Consider the following 17,247-nt stretch of genomic DNA (forward strand, 5'->3'; position numbering starts at 1 on the left):
CCTCTTACGCTCCTCTCTCTCTCCTCTCACACTCCTCTCTTGCTCCTCTCTCTCTCCTCTCTCTCTCCTCTCACGTTCCTCTCTCTCTCCTCTCACTCCTCTCTCGCTCCTCTCCTCTCGCTCCTCTCTCTCTCCTCTCTCTCTCCTCTCTCACTCCTCTCACACTCCTCTCTCTCCTCTCGCTCCTCTCTCACTCCTTTCTCTCTCCTCTCACGCTCCTCTCTCTCTCCTCTCTCACACTCCTCTCTCCTCTCCTCTCTCACACTCCTCTCACGCTCCTCTCTCTCGCTCCTCTCTCTCTCCTCTCTCACACTCCTCTCTCACTCCTCTCTCCTCTCCTCTCTCACTCCTCTCACGGTGGCCGGTGTTTGCTGCCGGGGACTCGGGGGTCTGACTAGTTTGCGTGATCTGGCTGTGATTGTCAAACCACAAGAGAGACTCGGGACTGGAGGAGATGAGTGTGTCTGAGAGAGAGAGGCCAGATGTCTGACCTGTCTGTGGCTGCTCTCTCCTTCTCTCTTGTGTCCAGGGTGCTCACGGAGCTGGTGTCCAAGATGAGGGACATGCAGATGGACAAAACAGAACTGGGGTGCCTTCGAGCCATCGTCCTCTTCAACCCAGGTATGGTAGCTGTTACACCGTCTCGCCGTTCCAGCACCTTCTCCATTAGCAACCATTAGACCCTGTGAACTCAGAACCAATACCTACCGGCCGGCCGTGTTCAAAAAGCTCAGGAGTGCCGTTCCGGGGTCGGCGACCGGAAATGACTCGACCACATTCAAACTAACAGACTGAAGCTAGATCCTAGATCAGTACTCCCACTTTGAGAGGCTTTGTGAGTACATAAACCCCCCCTATACCTCAAAGAACTCATCACCCCTCACTCCTCCTCTCGACATCTCCGCTCTGGCCAGGCAAACCTCCTCCAGCGCCCAAGGACAAATCTCTGCACTATGGGAGATCGGGCTTTTTGCTCTTCCGCTCCAAGTCTGTGGAATGCTCTCCCTGACTACCTGAGAGCACCACAGACTGTGGATGCTTTTAAGAAAGGCCTCAAAACTCACCTTTTTAGTAGAGCCTTCTGTTGATTTTTTATCAAATATTTTGCTCCACACATTTTATGTTCTTTTACCAATTTCTTTTATCAGTTTTATTTATTCTATGTTTTAGTCTTGCCTATTTTTATATTCTTTCTTTCCTTTATTCTCACTAGTTTTTAAGTTCTTTTAACTGTAGCGCTTTGAGATTTGCCCGCAACTGTAAAGCGCATTACAAATGGAATCTATTATTATTATTATTATTATTATTATTATTATTATTAGAAGAGAAGAAGAAGAAGTCTTTATTTGCCATGCTGCTGCAACAACACACACATGCAAGGTCGCCGAGGAAATGCCTCTCTGCGCTTCACCCATCCTTCAAGGACATCCGGGAGCTGACATGGGCTGCAGCGTGGGGCCGCGCCCGGGCACCGATCCAAATGCTCAGCGTTAGCGTTCTGTTCTGCATGTTTATCCATTGGGTTTATCTCTTTTTGTGGGGGGGGGGGCTGGCCTTGCAAGCATAGGGAGAACAATATGCAAACTCCACACAGAAAGGCCCGGGAGATACCACACCTGGGTGCCTGGCAACCCAGCAACCTGGTCCCCAAGCGGGAATCGAACCTTCTTGCTGTGAGGCGACAGTGTTAACCACTACACCACCATGCCGCTGGCAAACCCAGGTCCCTATGTTGCATCAGCATGACAACGTTGTGGCCTGGAAACCACAACTCGACATAAGAAATTTTTCACAACCAGCTGGATAATACATGCAGCCCCCGCCCCCTTTCATGCAGTCCCGCCCCATTTCATGGAGCCCCCGCCCCCTTTCGGTTCCCCCGTGCTTTGCCCTGGCATCGGACAGAAGGCCCTGTCTTTAATGAGCGTGTGGCAAAGCCTCAAGCGGGACCGAATGCGGTGTGGGAGCGTGCCACCGGTCCTCCACCGGGACCGTCATGAACACACTGCTCCTCTGTGGGACACATTGTTCTCCGTCCACACAGGCCCACTGGCCTGGGCTCTGACTGCTCCGCACTCTTGTTCGTTAATAGGGGCCCCGTTAGGCCGGCCTCGCTGCCGGGCGACAGGGGTTGGGGGGTTTGGTGGCAGGGGTAAAGAGAGACCATCTGTCCTTTTCCCACACACTGCACGATCTCGTGTACCCACCCACAGAAACAAATGTTCATTCATTGGAACGATTAACAATTTTCTTAATCGAAAATGACTATGTGTTTGATTTGATTTGATAAGCAAAAAATTTTCCTGGAATGAATAATTATTATAGCAAGGAAATTGCTATCAGGGTATGAACTCCTCACCACACAACAGAGCGACTTTTGGGGGGGGAATAAATGCACCGCTGGTGTTAGAATTTGAGTCAAATGTGGTGTCTTTCATGGGTTCATTTTAAGATACACTATTCTGATATAAGCAAATCATATGGCAGTGGTGAATCGGCTTTTATTTTTTTTTGTCTCAAGGCAAGAACGCCTTGGAACCCACAAGTCAGAAGAACCTTTAAAGTGCCGCGAAATGCCATTTAAAAAACACGCTTCGCTTCCGTGATTTCACACGTTTTCCGAGCGGCCAGACGGAACTAAACGCCGGAACGGACTTGATGTGAAAATTGTCCCAGAAGGCAGAGTGACAGTGGCGTTTGCCTTCACTTCCTGCCATTAAAGACCACCAGACCAATGGGAAGAGAGGTTTTATATGCTCTGAAGTGGGAGTGGGATTATCTTAAAAGCGATCATCATATTTTATTGGCCGGGGTTTTTATGTACGGCTCCCTGAGCGACGGGTTGGACCAGAGACCGAAACACTTTCCAGTCATAGAGAGGAGAATGGAATTTGGATTATAAAAGTATGACAACTTTAACATGCACACATAACACATAATACAGATTCTCTCACGTAGTAGATCCCTGCTTTATGAGTTATGAACCGTGTGTGTTTGTGTGTGCGTCTGTGCTTGTGTTTCTCTAGACTCTAAAGGCCTGTCCAACCCTGGCGAGGTGGAGGCTCTGAGAGAGAAGGTGTACGCCTCGTTGGAGGCCTACTGCAAACAGAAATACCCCGAGCAGCCTGGCAGGTATGGAACACAAGACACCGGCACCGTCTCTTTTTCTCAAGGACACTCCTGTTGAGAACGATGATTTCTGGCTGGATAGGAAAATGTTTACATAATAATGTAAACATTTTCCTATCCAGCCAGAAATCACCATTCTGATCAAATGTTGCCTCCACAACTATTGTAGTTTCATAAAACATGTAAAACTGAATATATCAATCAAAAACAATTATAAATATCAAATATGACATTGTTGCGTTTTTGTACGAGCTGCATCATGTGCCTATCAAGCTACGGAAAACCCTTTAACGCCCATATTCTCAAAATGACATATTTTCACCTCAACTTAGATTATGTAGATACTGCCACAACATTTTACATGGTGTTTCTTAACAGAAATAGCTGGTAATATATCAAAACATTTGTTATTTCCATTTCATGGGGTATTTCCCATCAAAAAGTGGTGAAGAATCCAAAGTGTTCACCCTACAGTAGTACTTTTTAGACATTTTGAGAGAAAAAAACTCACTATTTAGGTATTCATCGCAACAGAAAAAATAACTTGAAAAAACGAATAGCGTGCACATTCGTCTTTTTTTTTAATTATTATTAAATAATAGCTATTTTATTTTGAGTATGTTAACTCATTGACCGCCAGGGATTAGCCGGGCCCCGTTCTAGCACTGCCACGCTTTAAAAGATAGGAGTGCGTCACCTTGTTTGTAGAGCTATAACTATATTCTATATTATAGCTATGGATACAATACTATGGCCTATTTGACATCACCTATCTATCGTTCAATATGTGAAAAAGAATTATTTTCTTCATCCATACGTTCCCGTGTTATACCGTGGTGAATATAAGTATCGTTATAGCGTGGTCTGGGGTAGCCTTATACGTCAATTCTACTATAAACGTTGCCGTTTCTTGCCTGTACACGCTATTATTCCCAAATCAAATCTATATCATAGGTATTATGTTTCATCATGAATGCATGAAAGGGGCGGGGGGGGTCGTTTCTGATTATTTGATTGCCAGTAACGGCATTCGTATTGAACACTAAAAACTCGGGGTGTAACGATTCGACCTCACAACGATTCGATTCGATTACGATTCTTCAGGCAACGATTCAATGCATCATGAAATCTCTTCATTTGACCACGATTTGATTTAATTCGATACATTTTAGATACATTTTCGATAAATTTTCTATCAGTTAATTCCCCCAAAAAATTTGAATACACAAATGTGGCTGGGGGAACTGATTCACTCAGCATGAATGGACTATAGGTCAATAAAAACAATACATTTTTTTTTTAAATAGTTAATTTCTATTATAATCGATTCTAGCACATTCAAATCGATGCATCGAATCGAACACATTAGAATCGATGCATTTCGATTCATCGATTCATCGTTACACCCTACTAAAAACGCTTATCAGCCCGATCGGTATAAAAGCATTGCACGATCAAGCAAAAATTGACGTCAGATAGTCTTTACCTGTGATCGGGAGTATTCCAAAAATAATATTCCAATTGTTTGATTGCCATCTGGTACATCCGATGTCCATTTGGTCCACGACATAACACACCACAACATATGGATCAGCGATATTTGACGCGCTTCATTGTAACCGAGAGAACCGCTCGACTCGCCCGACAAAGAAAAGTGAGCCCGGAGACATTTGGCCGTTACACAGGCCAAGATACAAGGCGATCTCAGACTCATTCCCAATGGTAACACCAAGGTCCCTGGATGAATAATGAATAAAAATATCGGAAAAAAAGGAAAAAGGATCAAATAACGAGTATACTCGTTGTTGCCGTTCAAGCGTCGGCTCCCAATAACGAGTAAACTCGTTGTTGGCGGGGAATGAGTTAATAACGAAATTGTATTTATTTTAGAATAGAATGGAAATATAGAAATAAAAATAGAAATCAGAAGAAGTGTGTTTTGTTTGTATGACTACTCATGTAGCGATTACAAAGATAGCTGAGCCCCAGACCCAGACCTGAATGGTGCCGTTTGGCAAGTTGTCAAAGAAAGTTGGTAATAAAAACAAATCCACATTTTCTGTTATTCCTCTTGCTGATTGAAAAAGCCTGGCTATTCCACTCGTTATTTCGGTTATTTTAGACCACTTGCTGTCAAGGATGACATAACGATTCTAAAATGATGCGCAACTCGTTTAGAATCAGCTTTGCATTTTTGCATCTTGTTGCATGTAAGCATAATAACAGAGGCAAAGATAACTTGGACTGTTTGCCATTTTGAACTATAATGTTAGTATAATAATTGATTGTTGTCGCGGCTGCTACCTTTTATCTGTTGCATATATCAAATCAAATCAAATTTGATTTTAATGTCCCCATGGGCCGGACACGTCTTCTTTAAACAAGTCAAGAAGAAACATAACAATAAGTCAAGAACAAAACAAGAACACCATAAGGTCCAACCAATTTAAAATAAATACAAAATAAATGAATGCAATGCAAACACTCCCAGACATACCCCACGCGAAGGTAAGGAAAAACTCACTAAAACCTAACAATAGGGAAAATGCACCACAGGCAGTGTGTAGGAGAGAAACCTTAGAAGGGCCATTCAAGGGGGAATCTCCCTTCTTAGATGTCGGTGATAGTAGTTGTGAGGGCCGGCAATCCACTCCACTGGTCAAATTACTTACTCGTGAGTAGTACGTCCGTTGATAAAGAAAAGCAATGTCCACAGTCCACAGTGTATAGTAAAGATATCCAAATGGTTTATTGGCAAAGTCTTTCTTTACAGAAGTGGTCCTAAATCTACTTTCCTATATATTCCTGTCACTTATACACATACTACTACAAGTTACAAGTAAGATATTCCTTTATTGATCCCTTTGGGGAAATTCAGGAACTACTACAAACAAGGTAAGAAAACAGTATTTTCCCAGTCTCCAAAATCACAGCCGACTCGACACATGCAAATTCCTTCGTAATGTGAAAGCCGTAAATCCACTTGCTGGCTCCTGGCTTCAGTCCATTGTTGAGTCCATCCGTTCAGTCCTGTTCAGTCCGGTTGAAGATGCTAAGCTGCCGTTCTGAGAAAACGTCTGCTTATATAGAGACCCAAATGTTCTAGAATGTTCGGTTATGACATCACGAAGGTTCCATAACTTCCTATCATGACGTCATACTGTGGTTCTAGAATGTTTTATGTTCTAGAAAGTTCTATTATGACATCACCACAAACGTTCCAGAATGTTCTATGTTCCAGAAAGTTCTATTATGACATCACCACAAACGTTCCAGAATGTTCTATGTTCCAGAAAGGTCTATTATGACATCACCACAAATGTTCTAGAAGGTTCTATGTTCTAGAATGCTCTATTATGACAAATACAGGTTCAATGACTTTATCTAAATCCAATCAATATTAAACATTCATATAATACAATAACCTAAATATATATAGCTTTGGCTCTTACACCGGCCCCTAATTGTCCTTCTAATCTAGAAACAATTACTAACTACTAAAAACCAAGGAGCCAAACCCAACACTATTTCAACTGATAAGGGTCTCTGCTGCGGGATAACCAATACCTGGTGCCAGAGGTCACTAGTACTTAGCACACCATAGGAGGACGGTCTTTACCACCGCCTCATGCAGCTTCTTCTTCACGAAGATCTCGAGCTCTGCTTCCTTTACATTCTCCACAGTGAGGTCGGTCTTCTCCAGTCTTGCCTTGCAGATCTCCATCTGTGTCTGTACCTCAGACTGTGTGAGCGAAACATTCATATCCTTCCTCTGGCGACACAGCCTCAGCAGAGTGCTTCTAAGCTTCAGCATCCAACCGACTGCCTTCCGGAGACGGTTCCAATTGGAGTAATATTCCAGGAACTGCTGAACTGTGTCGAACTGTTCTTCAGCTGCAGTAGCGCTGACCACGGGGTTCTTTACCTCTGGGTCCTCCGTGGTTAGGTCCCCATGGGGTTCTGGGTTCTGAGGCCATTCCTCTTCGGGCTTGGTGAGGAATTCCGGCCCCTGTATCCAAGTCTCATTGCGCAGGACTGGCATCCGATGCCTGACATCCGATGTCCGATGTCTCCCTCTTGTACCTTGCTTCCTCATAGGCAGCTTTGTTATTAAAATGTAGAACTGTAGGGTGGGTAAGCTGGCAGACTCGGCAGCTAATCTTCTCTTGGCAGTCCTTGCTCATGTGACCCCGTTTCAGACAGCTGAAACATAGGCCTTTACTCTGGAGAAATTCTATCTTCTCCTTGTGAAGAGACTTCTTCAGCTTGTTGCATTGCTCCATGGCATGCTGTTCTTCTTGGCAGAAGAGGCAAGGGTTGGAGAAGGCACAGAGTGTATCCCCCTTGGTCCTTGCTTTAGTCTCTGCCGGGTTCTTGACTGCTGTAGCAGCTGTTGTGAAGCTTCCCAGAGCGCCGCTCTTTCTGGATGTCTTCTCATCTTTGTGAGCCTTAGCTTGGCTCTTGTTTCCATCTGTGATGTTGCCGAAGAGAGGGTGTAGGGCTTCTTTGGCTTGTAGGTTGACAAAGTCGGCAAGGTCGCTGAACTTGGCTCTACGATGATCTTTCTCTAGAAGAGCATAGGCTTTGCTTCTCCACCAGTCTCTCTGCTCGTACGGAAGCTTGGCTGTGATGGCACGCATATTTGATATACTGTCAAGCTCCTGCATGTACTCCACGCCAATAGCGTTGAGGCATACAGTGAGATAGAGGCCAAAGGAGCGGAGCGCCTCTCCGTCATCGGACTTGATAGTAGGCCAGTTCAGTGCCTTGTTTATATACGCCATTGCGATCTTGTATCCATTTCCAAAATGTTCTTTCAAGAGCCTCCTTGCCTCGCGATAGCCTCACTCTGGTTCCATGTGAAGACAACTACTTATCAGCTCTCTTGGCTGTCCATCCGTGTACTGCTCCATGAAGTACAGCCGGTCTCTGTTACTATCTGTCTTGTCCTCCACTCCGTGTTCAAAGGCCCAGATGAATATCCTGTACTCCATAAGGTCTCCCTTGAATATAGGAATCTGTTGAGGGGGCAGCGTAGCATGGCATTGCTGCCTCACTGGGAAATACCCCATGCCTCGTTGGGGCTCTTGTTGCGGAGCCTCTTGTTCTTTCTGTGTAGCACCGCCGGGTGCTCTGGAGCTGCCACTGTAAGCAGGTTCTTCCATTTCCGCTACGGCCTTGAGAGCAGGCCTAGCCTGCCCGTGAGCTGGTGCTGCGACGGAAATCTTTCCATATAGGTAAGACCTCCTTCCATCCCTACGGGACACTCCGGATGTGGCTCGCTGGCCCTCGTACTCTGCCAGTACTTTGCACTTAGCCTCCAAGGCTGCTTAGCAGCCTGGTTCTGTGACTCCTCTCTCTCTGCTCTCAGCTTAGCTAAGAGCAGAGCCTCCTGCTCATCGAGTTGTCGTTTTCGTTTTAGAGCGGAAGCCTGGGCTAGCAACTCAGCCCTCTCTAATTCAAGTTTCAGACGCACGCATGCTGATGATGTTCTGGAAGATGTAGTGGATGGTGCTCTAGACCCTTTCCCTTCTACGACACCGGATGCACCGGATGCTAGTAAAGGGCTACATCTGCTCCTCCCTCCCCATCAACATGGACCCCCTGCAATTTGCATACCGCCCCAACAGGTCCACGGAGGACGCCATAGCCCATGTGCTGCACACAGCAGCATCACACCTGGACAAGAGGCAGGGGAACTATGTGAGAATGCTATTCATCGACTACAGCTCGGCATTCAATACCATAGTCCCCTCCATACTCATAGCCAAGCTCAGGGACCTGGGCTTGAACTATGACCTCTGCCAGTGGGTCTTGGACTTCCTGACTGGCAGACCCCAGGTGGTGAGAGCAGGCAACTGCACCTCCTCATCCATCACCCTCAACATAGGGGCCCCCCAGGGCTGTGTTCTGAGTCCCCTCCTCTACTCCCTGTACACACACGACTGTGTGGCTCAGCGGAGTAGCAATACAATCATCAAATTTGCTGACGACACAGTGGTGGTGGGCCTGATCTCTGCCAACGACGAGAGGGCCTACCTGGAAGAGGTCAAGGTCCTGGCGGGATGGTGCCAGGAAAACAGCCTCTCCCTGAACGTCAGCAAAACAAAGGAGATGATTGTGGACTTCAGGAGGTCGGGGGTCAAGGACTACAGCCCCCTCAGCATCGACGGGGCACCGGTTGAGAGAGTCAACAGCTTTAAGTACCTCGGAGCCTACATATCCGAGGACTTGACATGGACCACACACATTGACAGTGTTGTGAAGAAGGCACGACAACGCCTCTACTTCCTCAGGCGCCTAAGGAAGTTCCAAGTCAGTCAGAAGATCCTTAAGAACTTCTACTCATGTACAATAGAGAGCATCTTGACCGGCAACATCACCTCCTGGTTTGGGAATAGCACTGCACAAGACCGAAGCAGACTACAAAGAGTGACACGTTCAGCCGAACGCACAATTGGAGGGGGGCTCCCCACCCTCCAGAACATTTACAACAAGCGTTGCAAGGGCAAGGCTAAGAGAATCATTAAAGACTCCAGTCACCCGAACAACTGCCTCTTTGAACTGCTGCGGTCAGGCAAGCGATACCGGAGTCTCAAGGCGAGCACAGAAAGACTCAGAAGAAGCTTCTATCCCCAGGCCATCAGGCTGCTAAACGAACAATGAATGAACACTACACAACAACAACCACCAAACGCACATAGCACACACATCCACACGCACACACTCACTTAAACAAACACACTGTAGCACCCACTCCACACACTTTATAGCACACACCCACTTTAAACAAACACACTGTAGCACCCACTCCCCACACTTTATATTTATTGATGAAGGATTGCACTACAACTCGTACACCTTACTGTAAATTGTACCTAAATTGTACCTCATCCCATTTCTGCTTTGCACTAGATAGTACTGTACATTAGTACACTGCATAGTATTGTATATTATATGGTAACTCAGAACATTGTACATATGTCTATACCGAACACTGTGACCTCTTTTTCTTCTTCTAAATTACATGTATACTATGTTTGATACTATCTTGTCTAGCACAGTCTCTGGAGCGTAACAGTAAGAAGCATTTTGTATGAAAGTATTCTGTACTTCTGTATGACAACTATTAAAGAAACTTGAACTGTCTTCAGGCCTGACCTCATCTTGGTGCTTCCTAGACTCCGCTGTACGCTTATGCACCTCCTCCATCCATGTGTCAGCCTTTTCTGTGAAGTTGGAAAATGTGTCAGCCTTCAGCGTGAACCATTCATCCTGATCGTTCTTCTTCTTGCTTAGGTTTTTGCTTAGTGCCGCCTGGACTGCGGTATTAAGCGCACAGAACTCTCCGAGCAGACTGTTGAATTCTACCAATCATGTCTGTACACCTTCCAAGTTACCGTCGTCGTCCTCATCCATTAATTGATTCATCTTCTTTATGTGACCAGTTAGCTGACCTAACTTAGCCTTCCTTTTATTAATGGCATTACAGACATTTTCCTCCTGGACCTTTTGTGTCATCTCAACCTTCTTAGGTTTCGACATTTTGTCGTTATCCTTCTTTCAGCGCTCCAGTAGTTTGTGTTGTTCCTTTTTCCTCTTGGAACAGAGTTTTCTTACTAATGTGAGGGCCGGCGATCCACTCCACTGGTCAAATTACTTACTCGTGAGTAGTACGTCTGTTGATAAAGAAAAGCAATGTCCACAGCCGCTCCAGTGTATAGTAAAGATATCCAAATGGTTTATTGGCAAAGTCTTTCTTTACAGAAGCAGTCCTAAATCTACTTTCCTAAATATTCCTGTCACTCATACACATACTACTACAAGTTACAAGTACTACTACAAGGTAAGAAAACTGTATTTTCCCAGTCTCCAAAATCACAGCCGACTCGACACATGAAAATTCCTTCGTAATGTGAAAGCCGTAAATCCACTTGCTGGCTCCTGGCTTCAGTCCATTGTTGAGTCCATCCGTTCAGTCCTGTTCAGTCCGGTTGAAGATGCAAAGCTGCCGTTCTTCTTCTTCTTCTTATTTGAATTTCCGGCAGAGTAGACGCATCGTGGCGTATTACTGCCCTCCGCAATTCTTTTTATGGGCTCTTCTTCTTCTCCTTCTTCTCCTTCTTCACCTTCTTTTTCTTCTTCTACTGGACCCCGTCATCAACTACATTGTCCATTGGAGTGCAGCTACTGCTGCTACTTCCTGCCTGAGCCCCCCTCCGCGGGACCCTCCTTGCCCCCTGCTATCTTATCCTGGGCTGCTTTGTCCCTCGCAGCCTTGTCCCTCGCAGCCCCCTCAGCCAATTCATTACACACCTCCTTCCAGTCCAGACCTTCCAATCCCAGATGTTGAACCGCTATCCTAACAATCATCTTCACCATCTCTGTTCTACCCTTAGCCTCTGCCATACCAGTAACTACCCCTGCCACGAAGGCCACAATACCTAATTTCTCCTCCCTTCCCCTCTCTCTTTCCACCTGCTCTACCCTCACTGCCAAATGCCCTCCTTCAACCCCCTGCACCCTTTCTTGGCTACCCTGTCCTGCCCTGCTAACCGCCCCAGCATACGTCAACTTACCCTCCCTTCTCTCTCTCCGATCCGCGACCTCCTTCATCATCACCTCGCACCCCCGAAACGCTACACTATGCTCCCCACCACAACTACAGCACTTCGGCTTCACTCCCTCTCCACATTTCCCATATTCATGTTCCCCGCCACACCTAGCGCACCTCATCCCCTTCATACACGTGGTAGCTATATGGCCAAACCCCTGGCACCTATAGCACCTAAGAGGATTATGAACAAATTCCCTAACCCTATACATCCTACGCCCTACAAACACCTCCCTAGGAACAACCCCACCCTCAAACGTAATCACTACCGTCCCCGTCACTGCCCTCTCCGCTCCCCTCTTCATCTTTGCTGCACTCTTAACTATGCCATTACGCCCGTCCTCCTTTAGCTCTTCCACCAGCTGCTCTACTGTAACCTCGACCGGTACCCCAGCTATCACCCCCTTACATCCCCCCCCCCCTCTTCTCCCCTACTCTCGCCACCTTACTTATACCCACCCCCCCAATGCTCTGCATCTTCCTAGCCACCTCCACCTGCCCCTCACTACCACACCCTACGGCCAGATTCCCATCCCACAAAACGTTCACGTACTTTACCTCTCCTAATCGCTCGGCAATGAGTTTGGGCCACTCGAGCCTACCTACTTTCCTCTCATCCCTCTCCCCCTCAAGCCTGACCACTATATGGATCACTTCCGCTTTTGCCACATCTTTTCCTGCACCCTCGTCTCCCGGCCCACTTGAGCTATCGTCCCCCCCTTTCTTCCTCTTCCCCCCTTCTCCCCCCCTCTCCTCCCCCCTACTCTCACTATCCCCATCGCTGTCGTTCCTCTCCGTTCGCTTCTTCCTCTTCTTCCCCACCGTTTCCCACCCCTCCTCCTCCCTCTCTTCTTTCTCCCTCTCCTCCCCACTGTACTCCGACTGATCGCGAATATCGGTCGTTAGCTCCATTTGCCGTTCTTCCTCTTCCTTCTTCTTCTTCTTTACACCATCCGACTCCTTCCCTTTGTCTTCCACCATCTCCGAGACCTCCTTCTCACTTCCCTCTCCGTAGTCTTCCACCATCTCCGAGACCTCCTTCTCACTTCCCTCTCCACACGTCACACCCCGAGGGGACACTGGGCTCGCACCCGGTGACTCGCGTCCCTCCTGACGCAAGCCCTCATTCCACTCGCTCCCATCTTGATTCACCCAAAACCCTGGACATTCTTGCACCGGCCGGGGCCATTCACGAGGACTCCACTCTCCCCGCTCTCCATAAGCTGCATGGCTCGCCTTCCACCACCGCTCACTCCCCCTCAGCATTACCCAGCGGTTCATTCGTGTTAGCTAGTCCAATCCATTCCTTTCCACAGCCCACTGCCTGTCATCTGAATCCACTGGCTTCTCTCTGAGAACTTCTAACGTCCGCTTATATAGAGACCCAAATGTTCTAGAACAGTGGTCACCAACCTTTTTAAGCCCAATATCACTTTTTTTTTTTTTGGTGAAGGCAAGATCTACCTATTGAAGCGTTGAGAGAAAAAGACAGCCAAGATTGTACTTTAAACTAAATTACTTTTATTTGCCTGTATTCTAATTACATGCAATGCTTTGGTCCAACATTAAAACGTCAAAGTAGAACTATTATGTACTTTCTCAGTCAGTGCTAAGTGCAGTCATCTTATGCAGCATCACTTTTCACATCAAAACTAAAGTAGAACTGTAATGTGGACTTTCTCATATTATTAACATTGACAAACATATTTACAATTAGCATTTTATAAAGTGGAACTGTAATGTGTACTTTCTCAGTCAGTGCTAAGTGCAGTCAGTGCTAAGTGCAGCATCAGTTTTCACATCAGAACAAAAGTAGAACTGTAATGTGGACTTTCTCATATTATTAACATTGACAAACATATTTACAATTAGCATTTTATAAAGTAGAACTGTAATGTGTACTTTCTCAGTCAGTGCTAAGTGCAGCATCACTTTTCACATCAAAACAAAAGTAGAACTGTAATGTTTACTTTCTCAGTCAGTGCTAAATGCAGTCAGTGCTAAGTGCAGCATAATTTTCACATCAAAACAAAAGTAGAACTGTATGTGTACTTTCTCAGTCAGTGCTAAGTGCAGCATCACTTTTCACATCAAAACAAAAGTAGAACTGTAATGTGGACTCTCAGGGTAAGATCTTAAAAAAAAATATATATATATTTTCATGTAAAGATCTACAGGGACAGTCTCAAAGATCGACCAGTCGATCAAGATCGACGGGTTGGTGACCACTGTTCTAGAATGTTCGGTTATGACATCATACAGTGACATCACGAAGGTTCCATAACTTTCTATCATGATGTCATACTGTGGTTCTAGAATGTTTTATGTTCTAGAAAGTGCTATTATGACATCACCACAAACGTTCCAGAATGTACTATGTTCCAGAAAGGTCTATTATGACATCACCACAAACGTTCTAGAAGGTTCTATGTTCTAGAATGCTCTATTATGACAAATACGACGGTTCAATGACTTTATCTAAATCCAATCAATATTAAACATTCATATAATACAATAACCTAAATATATATAGCTTTGGCTCTTACAAATACAATAACCTAAATATATATAGCTTTGGCTCTTACAGTAGTGTTGCAGACTGACAGTTGGTAAGCATGCACTCATGTGTGTAGTGAAACACAGATGAGTGCATGCAATAGCAACTGAACATTTTGAAAAATTAAAGATAGAGCTGATAGCGATAGCAACTGAACATTTTGAAAGATTAAAGATAGAGCTGATAGCGAATCTATTTGAGGCACAGGGGCGGCGCAAAGAGGGTTGTGTCCTCCCCGTCTTAATCACTGGACGTTCAACACTCCGGTCATCGCTCCGAGACAGGGAGATAGGGGGCGGCGCAGAGAGGGTCGCAACCTCCCCGACATCATCGCGGGACGTCCAGCACTCCGGTCACCACTACGAGACCGCCGGAGACAGGGAGACAGGAGGGCACGCAGAGAGGGTCGCATCCTCCCGGTCTTCATCACGGGACGTCCGACACTCCGGTCAACACTCCGGGACAGCAACTCACAGGGAGACAGTGAGACGGGACAGGCGTTAGACAGCTTGCGTGATTGTAGTGGGCGGACATAGCAATAGATACAAGTGGTAAGCATATATGTGAATAGAATAGATATATGAAGTAAGCATATTATGTGAATAGAATAGAAGTACTTAACCCAGCAATGAAACCACGTTGACAGACCACACACCATGTTGACAGACCACGGACAGAAGACGGTAAGGAGCTGATCCATGGCCTCGGTGGTGCATGTAGAGCAGTCACTGCAATCTTGGCCAAGACCCCGAGGCATCCATCACCTTGGTCAGCACTACGAGACAGGCACTCAGAGAGATGGGGGGGGGGGGGGGGGGGGGGGGGGGGGTTGGGACAGGGGTTAGAGAGTTCCCATGTTTGTAGTGCTGCAGAAAAGCAGACATGGGAGAAAATAGACATCCTAACTAAACTAGACAGATTCATCTAAAGGTATTATATATGTAGATTAAGGAGGTCAAACATTTAGCCATAATGTAATCAAATGGGAGCTCCACCCACAATGCTTTTCAGAGCGCAGTTCCGCTCTGATTTCGACCCTTCAACTCCTGACCAGGGCCAGCAGATGTTTATTATTATGATCATTTATCACCATCTTGTGGCGATAAAGGCACATTGCACTGTGACCAGAATAATTCAACAAAACTAGATGTATTCTTCGCGTGGCTGGAAGTACCGAACCGTGGCGTCCGTATCGCGAAGTCGAGGGACGAATACACGTATCTATTTCTACTGAACGCACAGAGAGGAACTCTGGTATCTATCTTCTTGTCTGACTCTGGAGAGGACAGTAAGCACATTTCCCATCACGTCGGCGTGTTCCTTTAACAAAACTAGGTGAATACCTTATTCATCTGGAAACTTAAAAGGGAGTCGTGCGGTTCTACCTCTGAAGTGTTCAATTAGTATCTAAACGTATTTGTTGACACATGAAATTAAAGCAAGGTGTGACAGAGGAGCCAGGAGACACAGATGGCATCTTTTTCCTTTTCATCTTTCTTTCATTTAATCTCTCTTCTCCTCTCTTCTCGTTGTCTTTTTATCTCCATGTGTGCATCTGTCATGAATGCTTTTTACATAATGGGCCTTTATTACTTTTTTAACCACACGACTTCGCTTACAAAGCTGCAATATGTATTACTCATGAGAACAATGGTACTGCAAAAGTGTTTGTGCGTATGTGTGTGTTTCTGTGTGTGTGTTTCTGTGTATGTGTGTGTGTGTTTCTGTGAATGTGTATGTGTGTGTGTTTCGGTGTATGTGTGTGTGTTTCTGTGTATGTTTTTGTGTATGTGTGTATGTGTGTGTTTCTGTGAGTGTGTGTGTGTGTGTGTGTGTGTGTGTGTGTGTGTGGGTGTAGATGTGTGTGTGTGTGTGTGTGTGTGTGTGTGTGTGTGTGTGTGTGTGTGTGTGTGTGTGTGTGACTGTGTGTGTGTGTGTGTGTGTGTGTGTGTGCCTTATTACATGACTTTAAAGCTAAATGAAAGGCTCCCCTAGAGGATTAGAGAACATCTTGTTTTGTAACTTGGTGGTCCCACCCTCCCAGTCCCTTTTGGTTTTATGTTGCTTCAAACTATTTTTGTTTTGAGCTTTAAAATGAGCTCACAAACTTTCCAGCTATTACAAAGGTTTGTTATGTCACTTAACTATCTATCGGCTTATTGTCATCCTCATCCTCAAAGAAAGACTTTGAGTAACAACAGTGGTTTTGTATACTTGGACTATTCATCGCACGTCATCCATCCTTCCTTCCTTCCTTCCTCGGTCGCAGGTGAATAACGCTGAGGATTTTTTCTTTGTTTTTTTCTTTGTTGTCTCTGTTGTTGTTGTGTCAGGTTCGCCAAGCTGTTGCTACGGTTACCAGCACTGCGCTCCATCGGCCTGAAGTGTTTGGAGCACTTGTTCTTCTTCAAGCTCATCGGGGACACGCCCATCGACACCTTCCTCATGGAGATGCTAGAGGCGCCCCATCAAATGACATAATGACAGGCGCTCCAAACCCCCTCCTCTTCCCCCCCCCCCCCCCCCCCCATCCTCCACCGCCCCCGGACAGGGAGTGGGGGTCCTTTAAATCCCTTCCTTTCAGCGAGAGACAGATCACGTGACATCTTTGGATGGAGAACCACCAGGCATGGGGCCAGGAGCACCCCCCCCCCCCCCCCCCTTCTCTCCTTGCCTCACTTTGATGTGTTTAAAAAAAATGAATTCATTATGTCAATGGGTCTGTTTTATACCTTGTACAAATATATAAATATGAAATATATATATATAACTCATGAGAAGAAATGAGAGACAACAGTGGACTGAGATGCGGATGGACTGAGGATAAAAAAGAAAAGAAATGTATCAAGCCATTGTTTTGGTCGTCGGTTTTCTAATCAGACAAAGCGAAGCGGAGATGATCAGGTCAAACGAAGCGGAGATGATCAGGTCAAACGAAGCAGAGATG

General features: G+C 45.9%; 1 protein-coding gene across 1 annotated transcript; it reads left to right on the forward strand.

The window, feature by feature from the left end:
* Positions 1–529: 529 nt before the first annotated feature.
* LOC311248080 (retinoic acid receptor RXR-alpha-A) lies at positions 530–16,781 on the forward strand (the record flags this gene model as incomplete). The annotated part of the gene is made up of 3 exons (XM_084339034.1): positions 530–621; positions 3,027–3,132; positions 16,634–16,781. Coding segments are annotated over 3 exons (346 nt in total), but the record flags the coding sequence as incomplete, so codon positions are not given.
* Positions 16,782–17,247: the final 466 nt, after the last annotated feature.

The sequence above is a fragment of the Notolepis coatsorum genome, assembly GCF_963971535.1.
Source record: "Notolepis coatsorum genome assembly, contig: SCAFFOLD_2455, whole genome shotgun sequence".
Taxonomy (NCBI): domain Eukaryota; kingdom Metazoa; phylum Chordata; class Actinopteri; order Aulopiformes; family Paralepididae; genus Notolepis; species Notolepis coatsorum.